At 51.9% G+C, this 18,188-nt stretch overlaps 1 protein-coding gene across 1 annotated transcript in view; it reads right to left on the bottom strand.

Annotated features, from left to right (window-relative positions):
• VWF (von Willebrand factor) overlaps positions 1-18,188 on the bottom strand; it is a 135,936-nt gene that overhangs the window by 57,087 nt on the left and 60,661 nt on the right. Inside the window, exons 16-20 of the mRNA XM_022577360.3 lie at positions 14,467-14,561; positions 12,304-12,464; positions 4,761-4,864; positions 3,601-3,739; positions 1,036-1,170 (exon numbers count right to left, since the gene is read on the bottom strand). Coding sequence (XP_022433068.2) covers positions 1,036-1,170; positions 3,601-3,739; positions 4,761-4,864; positions 12,304-12,464; positions 14,467-14,561 — 634 coding nt within the window. The remainder of the gene's footprint in view (positions 1-1,035; positions 1,171-3,600; positions 3,740-4,760; positions 4,865-12,303; positions 12,465-14,466; positions 14,562-18,188) is intronic.

Consider the following 18,188-nt stretch of genomic DNA (forward strand, 5'->3'; position numbering starts at 1 on the left):
TATATAATATATACTATATATGTGTGTATATGCGTGTATATATTTGTATATATAATATATGTAAATGGGATATATCTGTATATTATGTATACATGTGTATATTTGTATGCATAGTATACGTGCATATATGTGTATATACATTTGTATATATAATACATATAACTGGGTATATATGTGTGTATATTTGTATGTATAATATATGTGTACATGTGTGTACATTCATATATATAATACATAAAACTGTGGGTATATAATACATATGCATTTGTGTGTATACTTGTATGCATAATATATGTGTATATGTGTATACATTTGTATATATAATACATATAAATGTGGGGTCTAATGTATATGTGTGTACTGTGTATAACGTATTTGCATTTATAATGTATGTGTACATATGTGTTCATATATTTGTATACATTATATTTATATATATGTCAGTATATAATATATATGTATATATGTGCATATACATTTGTATATATAATATATATGTGGGCTATGATATATATGTATATATGTGTATGATATATTTGTATATATAATATACGTGTATGTGTGTATATTTGTATATATAATATGTATAACTGTGGGTATATAACATATATGTATATGTGTGTATGCATAGTATACTCGTGTGTGTGTATATTTGTATATATAGTGTGTATATAATACATATGTATATATGTGTGTGTATATACGTATTCCTATATGAAAGTCCTCCCACCCTCCCATCTCCCGTCGTCTCCGGAGGTCAGCCCTGGCTCTCCCAACGCTGGTGCAGATACGGTTACACACCCTTCTTCACATGTGTGTCGGCACTTCCTTCCACTAAAATGGATCGTGTAATCTGTCACCACCTGCCACCCGCCACCCTCACAGGACGAGGCGAGGTCAGAGGATACAGCGCTACCTCATCTCTCCACTGGCTGCACGACGTTCCATCCACACACGTTCTGGACGAACACTCGGCATGTGCTCGTCATCAGCCGACGGAGGGGCGTGAGGGTGGAGGGACGAGCCCACACTCACCTCCCCATCAAACAGCTCAATCTCGCCTCCTTCCACCAGGATGGTGACGCGCCTCCTGCATTTCAGGGAGGGATAGCCGCACCCCTCGTTCCCCACCAGGATCCGGAAGGTCCCAGGGTTACTGCCACAGTAATCCTGGGGAAAAACAGGTGTCAGGATAGAAACACTATCCCTGCTACTCCTCCCCAGATCAGCAGACTGGCGTCCCATCACCTCAGGCCTTTGAAGGATGTGTTACAGGAGGTTGCCATGTCCACGTGTGTGTGAGAGAGACAGACAGACAGACAGAGACGGAGGACACTCACAGGTGTGTCATCCTCAGCCATCACCTATGAACCAGGTGCCTACAGCCAGGTGGGGGGGGTGAGGGGTGGGAGGGAGAGAAGGAGGGACACAGGGAGAGGGAACGTGGACCCATCAGCCTACAGCTCCCCCTGAGCCTGTTAGTCCAGCCTCAGCCGGGGAACTAGCACAGTCCAGCCACGTGGCACTTGGCAGCTCTAAGTTCTGGTGGAGTCCCTCTGGACTGCTGGCCCAGAACTGTAACCAAAGACTGCCGGACCCAGCAACACCAGCTGAGCTACTGTCCCTAGCAGGGAACAGAGGGTATGGGAGCACTGGTCCTCGCTGGGGAATTGCATAGAAAGGAAGCAAAAGCGGACACGTTTCTGGCAAATATCTCCCATGGTGGCTATTGCTGTGATGTGATGGGGAAAAAAACACCCAGCACAGAAAAGCTAGGGGTGGGCCTTGTTTCTGCCACTTACTGGATAATATTGAGTAAGTCACTTACCTCTCTGACCCTCAAACACACACACATACACATACACACACACACACAGAGGCACACGTACAGAGACACACGTTCATATACACACAAAGACACACACACATACATACATTCCACACACACGATGTGCCCCTCTGTAAGATGCAATCCGCCCACTTGATGGGATTGGTAGGTTAAACGGGTTTGTCTTAGGTTAACGGGATTGTGAAAGTTAAAAGAGGGAACGAAGGTACAAGTGCTTTGTCACCAGCTGAGATTTTTCTGAAGGAGAACGAGTTAAGTCCTGATAACACCTCCCAAAGGAGGAAGGGAGGAAAGGGAGGGGGGCCCCGGACAAAGTATCAGAGGGGACAACGGCACTGGCGGTGGGGCAGGAAAAGCAGCCCCATGAGGGGCACGACTCGGAGGGACTCCGACTGGCTCCTAGGCAGGAAGAGCTGGGGCGGTAGGTCTGACCGGCCCCTCTCGCTGCACTGAAATGTCGTGTTTTCTGGGTGCCCAGATCTGAACCTGGCTGGGGAGTGGAGCCCCAGAACTGGTATCACCCCATCTTCTGCTACCAAGGCTGGGAGGCAGACAGATAACAGAAAGACGGGCTTCCATAGACGATGTGTGGGAAAGCCCTAGAGGGTTCCTGGGTGTGGGTAAAAGCATTTCGTGGGGTGCACGCCCGTCTCCCCAGCGCACCGCCCACCTCTCTGGGGCCAGCCTGGGGCGCGGGCCAGAGGCAGGGGGCTCGCTCCCCGCGCGCTGGGCAGGCGTCAGGCTTGGTGCCCCTGTCCTCGTTGCCTGACTCCCGGGCCCTGCAGCTCTGTCTCTGGGGCTGAGGCTCCCTCGGGTCTGCGGTCCTCCCTCCAGCCCACACCGAGCCCCTCCCCTGATGCCCCCGAGAGCGGAGACGGAGAGACCACAGTTGTTTAAGCTGCGCAGAGCCCAGCCGCCTGGAGGACAAAGCGCTCGGCCCTCCTTGCTCACCCACGTCGGTGTCAACCAGCAAGAGAAACTTGCAGGAACCTGTGGGCGGGAAAGGGGGCCGAGCAGCCCTCACGCAGCAGCTAGGATTCCCCCAGGCCGCTCCTCGGCCTGCCGGGCAGCGGGACCTTCTGTACCCACAGTCCCTCACCGCCCCCCCATTCTGAGCTGCACGAGGTTAGAAATGAAAATGGTGGAGAATGCGATGGAATGGAATGGGGACTTCCCTGGCGGTCCAGCGGTTAGGACCCTGCGCTCTCACTGCCGAGGGCCCGGTTCAATCCCTGGTTGGGGAACTAAGATCCCACAAGCCTTGAGGTGCGGCAAAAAAAAAAAAAAAAGAGAATAGAATAGAACAGAATAAAATAGAATAGAATCACAGGGCGGGAACCAAACTCCAGGGGTCATTTCAACCTTCCCTGAGTGGGCTGCTCACTGCCCAAGGATGCTGGCAGGAAGGGTGCTGGGGCTGAAATCCAGCCCGGGCTCCACTCCCCACTGGTCCCCTGACTGAGGCCGTGCCTGCAGAAGGAAAGGGAGCCTTCCTCTCGTTGCATTGTGCTGGGACTGGGGCGGATGGGAGCCTGCCCCACACCAAGGCCAGTCAACGAATGAGCTTCTGCCCCGTCCTGGGAGGTGTGCAGGTGAGCTGGAGGAACACAGCAGTCACTCGAGTCTCGAGGTCCTGCCTCTCCAGGAGCTGGAAAATCACTCCCGTAGAAACCAGCCCCCAGTGCTGTTTCCACCGACAGAATGGTGGCATCCGGTCTGGGAGCACACTCACCCCCGAGCCCTGCTCTCACCTGTGCCAGGACGTACTGGCACTCCCCGGGAAACAGGTACTTGAGCCCGTCAAAGGTGAGGTAGTGAGCCAGGCCCAGGGCGGAGCAGGTGGCATCGCACACGTGGTCCGTGCAGTTCCACTTCCGGTCCCGACAGACACTGGGAACAAGATGAGGGGGGTGAGGGCGGGGCCCTCGGGCGTCGGTTCAGCAAGGATGCCACCCACCCTCCAGGAGGCCTCAGGAAGCGTCGGGAGGGTGGTCTGCAGCCTGTGGATCGGACCTCACAGGGCCCCACGGTCATGAACCCACACATTTTTAGAGCACGGGGCCCAGGAGGAGAGGGAAGCCATGCTGCCCCCACCCCCGTCACGAGGCAAAGAAGGGCCCTGGTTGGCTGAGGTGACCCAGGGACACTCTGTCACCACCTGCTCCGGACGTGCCAAAGCCCAGTCTCCCAGGACATCACCTGGGAGGGGCCACAGGGTCTCTACAGAAAAGACACTGAGGCCGATAGCCCCTCTGAGGCTAAGGGGACACACGTCCAGAATGGCAGGAAAATTCTGAGCTGGGGAAACAGTGACCAGCTGTGAGCTTCTGCCAGGAGAGGGTGGGCAGCAATGTGTGTAAACCCGCAGCGACTTGCCGGCTGCCCTATGGCCCCATCCCTCCACCCAGTAACAGAGCCGATATCAGGAAGCCCGACAGGGGCGGCAGCGGTGGAAAGCTCAGACCTCAGGCCACAGACACTAAGCCCCTTACTGCCCGTCCCCGTGGCCCTTCCCTAAAGCTGTGCACTGCCCCAAAGAAAGGCACGGTGAGTGAGCAGAGCCTGGGGTTGTGTGGACGACGGTCTCTTTCCAGGCAAGCACACTCGCAATATGGCTGGGGGACAGGACAAGGCCAGAGGAGGACCCCCGATCCCGTGCCCTGGGATAGCTTGGTCACACATGCAGTGATGGATATGGCCCTTATCTTCCCCAGGAAACACTGCTGTCCAGAAAGTGTCCCCGTGGGGTGAGTACACGGGATGATAAAGTCTCCCATTTGACAGATGGAGAAACAGAGGCACAGAGAAAAGGAAAGGAGCAGCCACGTTACCATGGGTGGGAGGGGAGCAAGTACCAGAGCAACACCCCACCCCCCGTCCCCAGCATCGCTGGAACCCTTCCCGGCCTCACCAAGTATTGCAGTCCACCTTCACCGTCTCTCCGGGGGTGTACTCTCTGCCCTGGTGGAAGCAGGGACACCTTTCCAGGGCCACACACCTGTTGTCCTGCCGGACCTAAGGGAAAGCGATCCAGGAGTCTTGGGGCCACAACGGGTGATCCAACAGCCGCAGCCAGAGGAGGCCCAGGGAGCCCATGCCCAGTCTGGGGCTGGAATCCCGCCTCTTGTCTACACTGGTCCCCCTGGCTCAGCTGAAGACACTCTGACCCCCTCCGCCCTCATACACTGCAGGGGCAGGAGCCCTGGGACCTGGTGGAGACTCTGATAACACATGTCAGAAGCCCTTGAGACATGCATCTCCTTAGACCCAATAATTCCTCCAGAGGACTTCTCCAAAGGTAATAGAGTTATAGGCAAAAACTAATGTACAATTATTTATCATTCCAAAATAAAAATGGAAGCAACTAAGTGTTCAACAATAGGAACGTGATTAAACCCATTAAGGAACCTCCAGGTGATGGTGTCCTGTGGAGCGCATTAAAATCTGAAAAGTTTTGAGAACTACTTATGCTGTTAATTTCTAAAACAAGGGAGAAATAAAACTGTATACACATATGGTCCCAATGATTAATATATATATGCATATATTTCAAAAACAAAAAAGTCTTGAAGGAAATATATAAGTTGCCTCCAAAGGGCTTGGGAAGTGTAGAAGTTGCCTCTGGTGGGCTAGGATAAGGGAATCTTATTTTCTTTTTTGGTTTTAAATTTTTTTTCTGAATGTTCTTCATTGAGCATCTACTATGTTCTATAGCTGAAGAAAATGGATAATGTATTTAATAAAATGAATTAATTAGTGAACAATGCACTTAATGCCCTAGAGGTGAAAGTTGAATAGTGGCCACAGGCAGGGATGGACCAGAACCAGAGGCTGGGGGTTTTCAAGCCCCACGAGCACCCTTGTCACCCCGTCCCCTGACGGTCCAACACACCCTCACAGGGCCTGCCCTTCTTCCCCACCCCCCCACCAGTGAAGGAGTAACTACGTGACAAGTTATACTCCTCAGGGGTGCCGGGGCCAGGAGGAAAAGAACGAAGACCCGCTGGCCCCAGTGACCTTAGGGAGAGCTGGCCAAACCCACTCTGATCCCACATGTAGATCTGCTTCTGTCCCAACCCTAGGAGGCAGCCCTGGACGCCGGCTCTGCGTGACCCTGGGTGAAGGGACCACGGCACTCTGGTTCCAGAGCCACCCGAGGGGTGAGAAGCTGCTGGTCTGGGTGCCTTAGCATCTGTGCGATCCCGTCACTCTGCAGACAAGCCTGGGTTCCCTGGGCCTATAGCCAAACAAAGCCCTGGGACAGAGCGGTCTTGGGCTGAACAAAGACTAAACTCATGTGTGTGCATATGTATATGTATGCATGCAAGTGTGTGTGTGCATGCGTCTGTATTTGCATGCATGTTTGTGTGAGTTTGCGTGTGTGTGCATGCATGTGTATGTGTGGGTGCATGTGCGTGTGTGTGTGTTTGTGTGTTGGAAGGGGTGGAAAGAAGAACCTCCACGACTCAGCCACCAGCTTCATGCAGCCTCTGGAGTGTTCCCGAGTCCCCGAGGCCTAAGGGAAGGGGCAGGATGGGAGCCAGAGTGAGGAAGATGCAGGGGGACCACGCTCTAGGTGGCTCATACCTCCGGGGGCCACAATGTCCTTGGCAGACATCCAGCTTAGGCACCCAGGAAGGAGGATGGCAGCCCAGTGGGAACAGGGAGGATGGGAAACGTCCCTCCAGCCCAGTCTTCAAAAGCCTTGCAATCAGGCTTCACCCCCGCACCCCCCAAGCTTGTCATCTTTGATGTAAGTCCCAGACCCGCCACCTCGTGGCTACTCTGGGAATGACCGTGGCCTCCCTGTGGACCCCCGGCCTGCTCGCCAGCCGGGGCTCCTGCAGTTAATGGAGACCAACCAGACAACAACGAGCCTCGTTATGGGAAACATTATGTGAGGCGAAACGATGCAGGGTGGATTCCAGAAAGCGGCCCTGCTCACCTCCCCTGAGCGGAAGCAGGCTGTGGGGAGGGCTCCCAGGCCTCTTGGTCTGCGTGCTGGACGTTTTTACCTCTCTCCACGGTGGTCAACCCACTGACAAAAAGTCCTGCACTCCCAGGGCCCAGGTAACCCCTCGCCTGGGCCAGGGGTGAGTCCCAGGGAGCCCGGCCCTCTTCCAAGGGACAGAAAACTCAAATCCCAGTTTGGCCATGAAATAATACTGTCACCCCCTTCCGAGCTCTCACTGACAAACCACATGGCTCCTCTCTGCCCTGCTTATTTTAGTGAAAGGAGATGACTAATTGATGGATTATGATATTAAAATAGGACCTTGGTATCAAATGAGGACAGGGGCATGGGTTTAGACCTAGGTCAGAGGTGGAGGAAGCAAAGTGGAGCCTTAAAGGGAGAGGAGAGGTTTCTCAGCAGGAGGCTCCCGACTTGGAACAGAAGATCAAATATCACCAGCCTAGCCAAAAGCACCCAGAGTCCTAAAGCGCTAAAGAATCCACAGAGATAGAAAGATAAAGACACAAGCAGGAGACGGACGGGATGGAGATGAGAACAGGTCCACGTGTAGGGTGGGCCAGTACAGCAGCCCCGAAGTGAATTTCGTGCAAGTCACTTACTTAAACTTCATGTTTGAAAAGAAGAGAACCATTCCTGCCTAGTGTTTTTCCCTTCAGGACACCAGAAGGATAATAAGATAAAGCTGACGAAAGTTGACGAATGTCCTTCAAGGACTTCAGAAGAAAACAGGCAGAAATAGCTGTCGCCATTGTTTATCAGCTCATGACACCTTGAGTAAGAGAGGCTCGTGCTGAGAGCACAGTCCTGCGTCTTGATCAGCAAGAAAAAGTATGAAGTAGAAAAAAATTGGCATTGTTGCTCTTCTCTGAAAAGGCCCCATCTTCACCCCGCCATACTGACCCACTCTCCAGAATCTCTTATTGCCTTCCAGCTGTCCTCTGTTCTCCCCACCAATACTTCCAGCTCAATGCAGCTGCCTTCAACTAGATGTTTGCTAGAGGAAAGAATCTGATGAAATAACTCATGCTAAAGTGTGAATGACTTCCTATGAGGATTTATAAGGGAAGCTTTTTTTTAAAGTTGTTTTTTATTAACCAAACTAAATTCATACCTATTATATTTCAGTAAACCTGATTAGGTGACAAATCATAGGAAGTGCAGGAGATATCTTTGAGACGGGGGGCTTTCTTGGGCCTTTTAGAATTACGTCTCGTAGGATTTACAGTGCGCACATGAGAGGCCCTCTCTGGATGGGCCCCTGAGCCCAAGCCCTACTTTTCAAAAAGCAGCGCCAACCAAAGGGGAAAGGGGGGGAGGGATAAATTGGGAAATTGAGATTGACATATACACACTACTATATATAAAATAGATAACTAATAAGAACCTGCTGTATAGCGCAGGGAACTCTATTCAATGTAATGACCTATATGGGAATAGAATCTAAAAAAGAGTGGATATATGTATAACTGATTCCCTTTGCTGTACACCTGAAACTAACACAACATTGTAAATCAACTAGACTCCAATAAAAATTAATTAAAAAAAAAAAACACACACACACACACAAAAAACCAAATAGTGCCAAAGGCTTTTCGGTCTTCATAGTGGGCCAGTGAGAAAACTGGGCCTCAAAGGACCAGGGAAATGAACACACATCTCAGCTGCTGAGAGCTTTTCCAGTACCAGCAGAACTGGGTACCAGTTTGGAAAATGTGACCGCTGGACTTCAGAGCGTAAGTGAGCATCTCCCAGACCGGGGTACTACACTGGGAGTCAGGAGGCCAGGATTTCCACTACACAGTTATGTGGCCTTGAATGGTTCTGTGTCCTTTCTCTCCTCGGTCTCCTTCTGTGTGCTCGGGGCGGGGCGGGGCGGGGCGGGGGGGTGGGTGGTGGTTGTTGAAAGCGTGAGTCTTTAGGGCTCCTGGCTCTGCCTGGAGACGATTACAGCCCCGACTGGGAAGGAGTGAGCCGGGCGGTGGGTTGTGCTTTGCTGCCACCTCGTGGTGGAAGCAGGTAATAGTCTAATTTAAAGGCAGGAAGTGCATTCAAGGATTTTTTAACCGTAGAAAAATACTTGGGAAATTTTCTAGTGCAACCCCTTCATTTTATTGATCTAGTGGGTCTTACATGTGGATCCTGAGGTCCAAAGAATTGCTCCCCAGTGTGCATTAACTTCCTATAGCATCTCTGTCCATAATATGGTTCATGCTTTTCCTCCATGAACTTCTTGTAACCGCGGTCATTAAACCACCCCTTACGAAGCGACTTCCATGTACCCACCACTGTCACCTCCAACCCTCTCAAGAACCCTTCTGACCCAATTTTACAGGTGAGAAAAATAAAGACACAAAGATGTTAAGTGGCTTGCCACTCTGTTGAAGTAAACGTCAGGCGCCCAGATTCAAGCCTGGAAGCTCAGGGCAGCTTCTGCACCAACCACCCATCAGTGTGGTCAGAAAGCATCCTCACCCCTGGTCCTACGCAAGGAGACCTTGGCACCGGTGTCAGGAGCAGATGGAGTGAAGCAGAAAGCCTCTGATCTGAGCGGGTACCAGGCCCGGAACAAACTGCAAAGAGGGGGGAGGTCCCCAGGGCCAGTGCAGGTCTGTGAGGACGTGAGTGCAGCCGGGAGGGTAGCAGGTGTTTAGAAAATCACGTGCGACATATCCTGTCTGTTACTCATGTTTGCATGTCATTGCCTTTTGCTTCATTTTTCTGATAATTCACTTCTATTATATTTACAAAAGCTTTGGTCCACAACAGATTGGAAATTTATGAAAATGGGCCCTTCCTGGGTCTCTCCCATGGACCAGAGGAGGGGGCCGGCCCAGCCTCTGAGACAGCCTCGGTTATGGACGAAAACAACAACTGAAGCTATTCCCATGATCCCATAGCACTTTCTGGTTTTAAAAGTGCTTTCAGGGCTTCCCTGGTGGCACAGTGGTTGAGAATCTGCCTGCTATGCAGGGGACACGGGCTCGAGCCCTGGCCTGGGAGGATCCCACATGCCGCGGAGCAGCTAGGCCCGTGAGCCACAATTACTGAAGCCTACGCATCTGGAGCCTGTGCTCTGCAACAAGAGAGGCCGCGATAGTGAGACGCCCGCGCACCGCGATGAAGAGCGGCCCCCACTTGCCACAACTAGAGAAAGCCCCCGCGCAGAAACGAAGACCCAACACAGCAAAAATTAATTAATTAATTAATTAACTCCTACCCCCAACATCTTCTTTAAAAAAAAAAAAAAAGTGCTTTCACATACGACTCCTTCAGGCCCATGTGTGAAGGCAGAGCAGGAATTCTGTGCCCATGTTGCAAATGAGGCAACTGAGGCTCAGCGAAAGTGAATGTGCGAAATCCAGGAGCCAGGAAGCGGTGCGGCCGGGCTGGGCCCTCGGGCCCCTGTTCCTACTCTCCCTGCTCCCTGTGGGTCTGCCCCCCAGGAAGGAGCTGCCCCCCCCTCCTCTCGAGTCCTCAGAACCCCTGACGTCTTCCCCCAAACCCTCAGTGACATGCCACAGCCTCCCACCTTCCACAGGGGATGGCCGACGAGACACACACCCTCGGAGGATGTCTGCACCCATGGGCCCAAACAGTGTTTTCCGCTCCTTTTCCTTTGCGTGGAGGCCAAGAACACGGGTCGCGGGCGGCAGCCAGCACACCGCGCACTTCGTAAATCACCCAGACTTTCCTGCTCGCAGATCTGGCCTCCACGATTTGCATGTTAGCTGGCATCATAATGAAGCAGTTGTGAAAAGAGCCCAGTCTCGTATGCCACAAGCCTCAAGTTCACAACCCCTGCGGTTGGGGTGAGAGACACCTTGTTAACATGACAGATGTTCAGAGACTGTCCTCGGGAGGCCAGAGGCTGCAGGAGTGCCCACGAGTCCCTAACGATGCGTCCTCATCCTGCATTCAAAGCCTCGCTCTCCATTTGGGACAATAATGCGATTATTGTGGTTACTAATATTTAAGCCTCTCTGTACTATTTCCTTCGTGTGGAAAAAACAAGTTCATTTGAAAGAGCCCCTGATGCTTCCAGTCTCCTGAGTGGCATCCCTCTTTTTGCCAGAGCTTTCTCTGATGTCGGGAGAATTTCTTCTCCAAGTATGGAGAAGGAACAGTCAAAATAAGAGGCCCTTGGGGTAAAAAAGAACAATATGGAAGTTTCCTCTCCACGCTCCTATTTCTTGTCTGAGTTCCCCCCTCCTTTATACCTCCTTCTGCTAAGGCACCAAACAAGATCTTCCAGTTTAGGGATGTTCCCTGGCCAATCTCTAGCTCCCCCGTTAGAAAAGATAGTTCTAGAATCCTCAGAGGCTAAGACATAAGGGAGCACCCAGGGAGAATGGAAAACAGCTAGTCTGTCCGTCTCGGAGGAGAGAGGGTTGGAGGGAAAGAGAGAGACCGTGTGCCCTGCACACACCCCAGTCCGCAGCCTTCCTGAGAGCCGCTGGTGATGCATCTGAGTTTCCAGCTCCCACAGCCCAGGATACTGCCCCCAAGCCGAGGCCTGGGCATCATGAATGACCTTTACAGCCATTAAGAGGGCCATCTTGCCTCCCCCCACCAATTTTGGCCTCTAGGACCCTCACCCCAGCCCTCACTGCTCACGTTGGGTATGGGGAATTAGAGAAAGCAAGAAGACGGGATGCATTTGAAAAAGAATCCAGGAGTTGCATCCTTCAGGGTGACAAGAATAGTCTGTGTATATTTAATCCACAGATGTCCTAAGACTAGACTTGGGACGGAGCTAAGGGGGCCTGGGTGTGCTCAGGCCATTGCCACCACCAGGATGCGCTAGGAGCCAGGCGGCCGCAGACCAGCAGCTGGGGGACCACGAGGAAGGGCTGGCCGAGGGTGACGGTTTGCAGCCTCAGCCCCAGAGACACGGAATGTTAGGAGCTGACCAAGACCTCATGGCTCACCCTACAGATGAGGAAAGCAAGGCTCGGTGTGGGGAAGGGATTGGTGGGCCCGCGGCTTGCTGACGGCAGTGTCTTCTCTTGAGATACAGAGTTATACAAATAAACACAAATCATATGCAAAAATGTGTGCGTGTGTGTGTGTGTGTGTGTGTGTGTGTGTGTGTGCATGCATGTGTCTCCTCATCTTCATACAATGGCATGCAGCCCTTGGGAAAACTCTAGTGGCAATGCCCGGTAGCACTTTTAAGTATTTTCCAGAAATCCTTGCCTCGCTTCCTAGGGCACCGCTGTGCTAAGTTCTTGTATTTTTGTCAGCTCTCACCAAGATGAAGATCAACCCCAACTCTCCCATCGGCTGTCTCCCTGCCTCTGGCGGCTGACTCAGCCACAGAGGACTCACCCCTGCCCCCGCCTGCACCCCGTCTGCAGCCCCAGTGCCGTCCTTGTGGAGCTCTTGTTTCTTTCTCTCTCTGCCTCTGCAGCCCACCTCACTGTCCCCTGCCCGCGGGAACCTGGCAGGTCTCCATCCCTCTGCGGCTTGGGTGGCTTACCATGCCCGCGGGGCAGAGGCAGCCGGACACGCAGCCCATGCTCACGCACTCCAGGTCGTAGTTCTGGCAGGTTTTGGCGCACTCCAGCCCTTCAGCCCTCGGGTTGTCAGCAGGACACACCAGCTTGACCATGGGGGGCTGACAGGACAGGCTTCTTTTGCCTTGGAGTCAGGAAAGCCAAAGAGACGATCATTGAAGGGGTGAATGGATCTGCCGTCTACGCTGTCATTTGCCCCCTGCGTGCAGTCACTCAACCCCAGAGGCTCAGACTGCCCACGCCCTGGGACAAGGCACTGCTGGACCTCCGGCTGGGTCCGGAATGGCAGCCTCATCTACTCATCTGAGCTCTGACCTCTTCCTACACTGAAGACGCCTCTGCCGAGCTCAGCATCCCTCTAAGGGCCCCCGGTCCTCATCCCCTTTGACCCTGCGTTGTTGCCTGCTGCACTGAACCAGGACGCGCTGCAGAAACGTCCAGAGCCAGGCTTTAAGGGACCTGGGTGTGGGTGCTTAAAAGGAACCTTTGCTCCAACACATTTAATTTTAAATTCCTAAAATTAATTAAATCACAACAACTTTAAAGGGGACTTTGCTCACGTGGCATCCTCTGCCCAGCCTCTGGCCATCCCAGCCGCTCTATTTAAACCTGAACACTCCATCCCTGGACACTCCTACACTCCCTGCTTTGTCATTCTCCTCGCTCTGACATCACCATTTGAATGCCATTTATTTTCCTTCTTTGTTGACTGCTCACCCGCATCCCACCCACACACTAGAACACAGGCTCCGTGCAGGCAGGGGGTTTTGTCGCTTTGTTCACTGTTCTATCTCCTGGCAATTAGTAGGTATCACTGTGTTGACTGAGTAAATGATGACAGCAGGTAACTGACACAGCACCTGTGTTTCAAAAACCCTGATGCACTGAATAGCATTTGTATCTTACATGCATATATAGCATGTAGTAGCTCTTATGGACAAGAAAGTCAGAATTCCCAGCCTTGTTTTTATATGGAAACTTTTGTTGGGAAACTGAAACCCTAAGAGGTTAAATGGTTTTCCAAATGGCACAGAATTCTAGGAGTTTCCTGACTTTGAAAAAAAAAAAAAAAAAAAAAAACCTTCCTGTCACTAGGCTAGAAGACTCTGGGCAAAAGAAGCATCAGACCTGAGAGGCAGAACGCAACAGAGAGGGGTGGAGTGTAGGAAAAAAACGTTACAATGAGAGAGAGCAGGAAGAAGAAAGAGGCAGAGGGATGAGTGACCTTGAGGTCTGCTATGGACTGAATGTTTGTATCCCCCCAAAATTCACATGGGGAAATCCTAACCCCCAAAGGTGATGCTATTAAGAGGTGAGGTTTGGGGCAGGTGATTGGGTCATGAAGGTGGAGCCCTCAGGAATGGGATTAGCCTCCTTAGAGGACACCCCACGGAGTTCCCTTGCCCCTTCCACCAGGTGAGCACACAGCGAGGACCCAGAGGTGGGCCCTCAGCTGGCCATGCGGACATCCTGTTCTTGGACTCCCCACCAGGACCAGCCGGAAAACAAAAGCAGGCACAGAGCTGTGTCACTGGGAGAGAGGGGGCCTTAGGAAAGTGAGAGGTAGGGAGAAGACGTCAAGCTGGAGGCTGAAAATAGCCCATTTATCTGCCTAAGGGCATCTCGCTCCCTCCTACCAGGAGGGTCCTTTCTAAGCAAGGATGTTGGGTCCTTCTGACCCACAAACGTGGAATATGGTCCCACCAGGTCTCCCTCCTGTGCCTTGTCCTTGAACAGCGCTGCATCTATTAGGACCTTCAAACTGAGGGCACCGAGTCCAAACTCCTCTGTCTCAAATCCATCAGAGAAGCTTTCTAAAGAGGTGTTCCGGTCACCGTGTCCCTCGGTAAAATGAGGCCATGAAGGACCACTGTACCCACAGCTGCTCCCTGGGTTAAGTTTGCCATGGGCAGAAGAGAGATCTCCCTGGTCCATCCTGCAGGCAATTCAGTCTTTCCCCATCACAAAATTAAACTCTTCCTGCCTCAACAACTGGGATGTGTACATGCAAAGGCACCTCCAGGCCTGGAAGTCACACACACAAACGCGTGCCTGAACGCAGCCAGCTCCCTCACCCACACCACCTGAGCAGAGGGAGAGGAGAGCCCGTTGCGGGTGGTACTCACTGCGGTGGGACAGGGGGCTGCTGAGGACCGAGTCGGGCAGCAGGCTCCCCGGGGCTCCACTCGTGGAGCAGTGCATGAAGCCATCCTCACAGTAGCTGCAGAGAGGGGGTCAAAGCCTGACTTAGAGGGATTCCCCACCTCCCGCAGGGCGCTCTGCCCCCTCCGGCCGGGCCGCCATCCCATAACCTGGCTGGAACGCAGCTGCTAAGGCCACCAGTGACCGCCACGCCACTGGACCCAGTGCAGCTGTCTTCACTTCTCTCACTTCATCTCCTTCCACGTTAGTCAGCCCTGTCACCTGCTCCATCCTTCTACAAAAAGAAAACAAAACATCCCTCCTGGTTTTCCTCCCACTTTGCTGGTTGCTCGTGTCAGGCTCACTGTAGTTCCGCCCCTGCGGACTCATCCAGCCCCTCTCTCCTCCTCCTGCTGTGTGTGCCATTTGCAAGTCCAGCCCCAACTACAGAGAGGACTCACAGATTCACATCAGCAGCTCCGATCTCTCCGTTGAACTTAAGATCCACGTATTCAAATGCTTATGTGATAACCACCTGTGCGGCTCAGTGTGCCCAAAACTGAGCTCACTATCCCCCCTCCAAAGCCAATTCTCCCCCGGGGCTTGGATCCTTCGAATGAAACCACCATCCATCTAGTTTCACAAACAGGAAACCCAGGGCTCAGCCCTGACACTGCCTTCTCCCCACCCGCTACACTCTATGCATCCCCAAGCCCTGGGCTTGGTGGCTTGAAGCTGGAAGCCACACCCACCTCCATCTCCACTGCTGAGCCCCACCCCCATCACCCGGATGGTGCAGAAGCCTTCCGACCGATGTCCTGCATCTCTCCTCACCTCCCTCCAAAACACATACCTCATGGCAGCCCAAGTATCTTTGCAAAACCCAAATCTGATTATGTCACATTCCTGCTTGGAATCCTTCAATAGCTTCCCTTCAACAGGCTTTAGGAATGAAGGTCAAACCGCTCCCATGGCCTCCCAGGCTCCACAGGGTCTGAGCCCTGCTACCCATCCCCCATCCATCCCCCTGGCCTTCTTTTCATCCTGAAGGTGCATTGCCCCACTCAAATGCAAACGCTCCTGCACACACTGTTTCCTCTGACCTGACATCACTTACACACACACACACACACACACACACACACAAAAAACCGCCTTTGTCCGCCCCCCATTTCAAGCTTTCATAGACCACATACTTTGCTTCCTACCACACTTGTAACTTTACATGCATTTGAGTTATTATTTGGTTAACATCTCTCTCTGCCACTGGACTATAAGATCCAAGAGGGTAGGGACTTCCCTGGCAGTCCAGTGGTTAAGACACCGAGCTTCCACTGCAGGGGGAGTAGGTTCGGTCTCTGGTCAGGGAACTAAGATCCCGTATGCCTATTGGCGTGGCCAAAAAATAGAAAATAAAAAGATCCAAGAGGGTAGAAGCCATGGAAGATTGTCCCTCACTCCTCACCACCGTAAACAAGGCTGTGATTGACATCTTCATACATGTACCCTACGTGAAGACCTCTAATATATATGCCCAGGTGCGACTACCAGGTGTGGATGTCCAATTCGCATAGACTGTGCCCCTGGTTCTCTCAGGTACAACTGGACTTGGGTTTGAAGGGAGCAAAGCACCTTCAGGATTCAAAGGAAGCCAGGGCATTGGAGAGGGGACAGGTAGCAGAGGTCAAATCCCATGTGGCCTGGGAGACCGTGGGAGGAATTTGACCTTCATCCTAAGGCCTGTTGAGGGGAAGGTTTAGAAGGATTCCAAGCAGGAATGTGACATAATCACATTGAGATTTTGAAACAATCCTGGGAGTATGTGAACAAGTCTGTGTCCACCAGGAGCAGGTCAGGGGCCCCACGTCCCATGGCCCTGCCAACACTTGGCATTATTCAGATTTCAATTTTTCCCAGTGAAACAGATACGCAGTAACGTTTATTGCTTCATTTTGCGTTTCGCTGATTATAATGATTTTGAACATTTTTAATGTGACTGCTGTTCAATCAGCATTTGTTGAATGAACAAGGGAATCAACCCTTCCCTCCCTGGGCACATGCAGATTCTGCACTTCTGGTTTTTAACTAACACCTGGCTTAAAAAGATCCTTCCCCCAAATGCCATGTTCTATCTATCATTTGGACATGACCAAAAAGCTTAATTTTACTTTAAAAAAAAAAAAAGAAAGAAAACCTTGCAGGTAGGTTAAAAGTCAACTCCTGGCTCACAGCTGGCCTACCTGGAGCGAGCACTCCACTGCGATGGCTGTTTGGATACCACACAAATGGTCTGGAGAAACCTCCAGGTCACGTGTGCTTGCACCTTCCTACCACCTTTCCATGGGCATCACTAACACCTGCCCCAGCTGTGCTGATTCTTCAGTGTGTTGCCAGAAGAATAAAAATAAAAATAGAACCCTGGTGATCCAGTGGTGAAGAATCCAGCTTCCAATGCGGGGGACGCAGGTTCAATCCATGGTCGGGGAACTGGGATCCCACATGCTGCGGGGCAACTAAGCCCGCTCACCACAACTACTGAGCCCACGCGCACTGGAGACCACGTGCCACAACTAGAGAGAAGCCCGTGTGCCGCCACCAAGACTTAACACAGCCAAATAAATTAATTAATTAAAAAGAATAAAAATAAATAGCCACAGACAAGTCCTGAGTTCCCGCTGGCTCACATTCTCCCTGAAATCCAATTTTCTAAATGAAGTGGAGAAACAGATGATCTATAGCTTTCAGCCCTGGTGCCTGAAGGGGAGGCTGGGAAGAGGAGGTGGTCATGGAGAGGCCACTGATGCCCAAACCCTGAGAAGAGCCTGAAGCCAGGGCTACCCCCCGGCCCTCTGCCCACCCCGGAGCTGCTGTCCCCCACAACCTTCCTTGTGCTTCCGATATGGTAAAATTGGTTATTTTTACCAATACCAGCTGCATTGCTGTCCTCAGAGTCACCCCAGCCCCCTACCCTCTGTCTTCTTTCCTCACCACACTATGAAACAAGGGGGCCACTGTGACCTTCTGATCGCCATATTCAACAGCCTCTTCTTCGTGTAACATGAAGAGTTCAAGGGTCCCTGGGTTCCAGCCACTTGCTGGATGATTTGGGAAAGTGATAATCTCTCTAAGCCTCCAATTCCTTACTAAAAAAGCAAGTCCTGCTTGCCTAAAGTGTTGTTTCAAGGCCCCAGAGAGAAACACCTTGAATATTATAGCTTGACAACTATGGTAAAACAACCACTGGGCTAAGGCCAAATGCCCAAGCCAACAGAAGATGGTACGACTCCCCTGTTCCCTTCATGTCCATGATATGGGCCTCTCCTGGTTCTGCCCCTTCCGCTGGCCTTTTTTCTTTGGCCTCTCTCATGGGATCCCCTTTCTCCTCCCCTGGTCCTCTGAAAGTTCTCACATCTTTGGTCTTCCCCTCTTAGAAGCCTAGCTACTCTCACGGCTGTAACTGGTACCTCCAGCCCCAATCTCTTACTCAAGCTCCAAACCCATAATTCCAGCCATCGGTTCCACTCATTCACCAAGATGCCCTCTTGGTCACTCAAAGTCATCGAGGCCAAAACTGAACTCATTGTCTTCCCTCCACCTACAAAGAGCCCTCTTGCAGTTCTTGGTCTCGCTGCTCTCCCAAGCATTCAAGTTCAGAACCCTGGGGCCACCTTCAATACACCTCCTCCTCCTCCCAAACACCCCACTG

This window comes from Delphinapterus leucas, chromosome 11 (assembly GCF_059928025.1).
Source record: "Delphinapterus leucas isolate spDelLeu-1000000601 "Yukka" chromosome 11, BTC_Dleu_Yukka2, whole genome shotgun sequence".
Taxonomy (NCBI): Eukaryota; Metazoa; Chordata; class Mammalia; order Artiodactyla; family Monodontidae; genus Delphinapterus; species Delphinapterus leucas.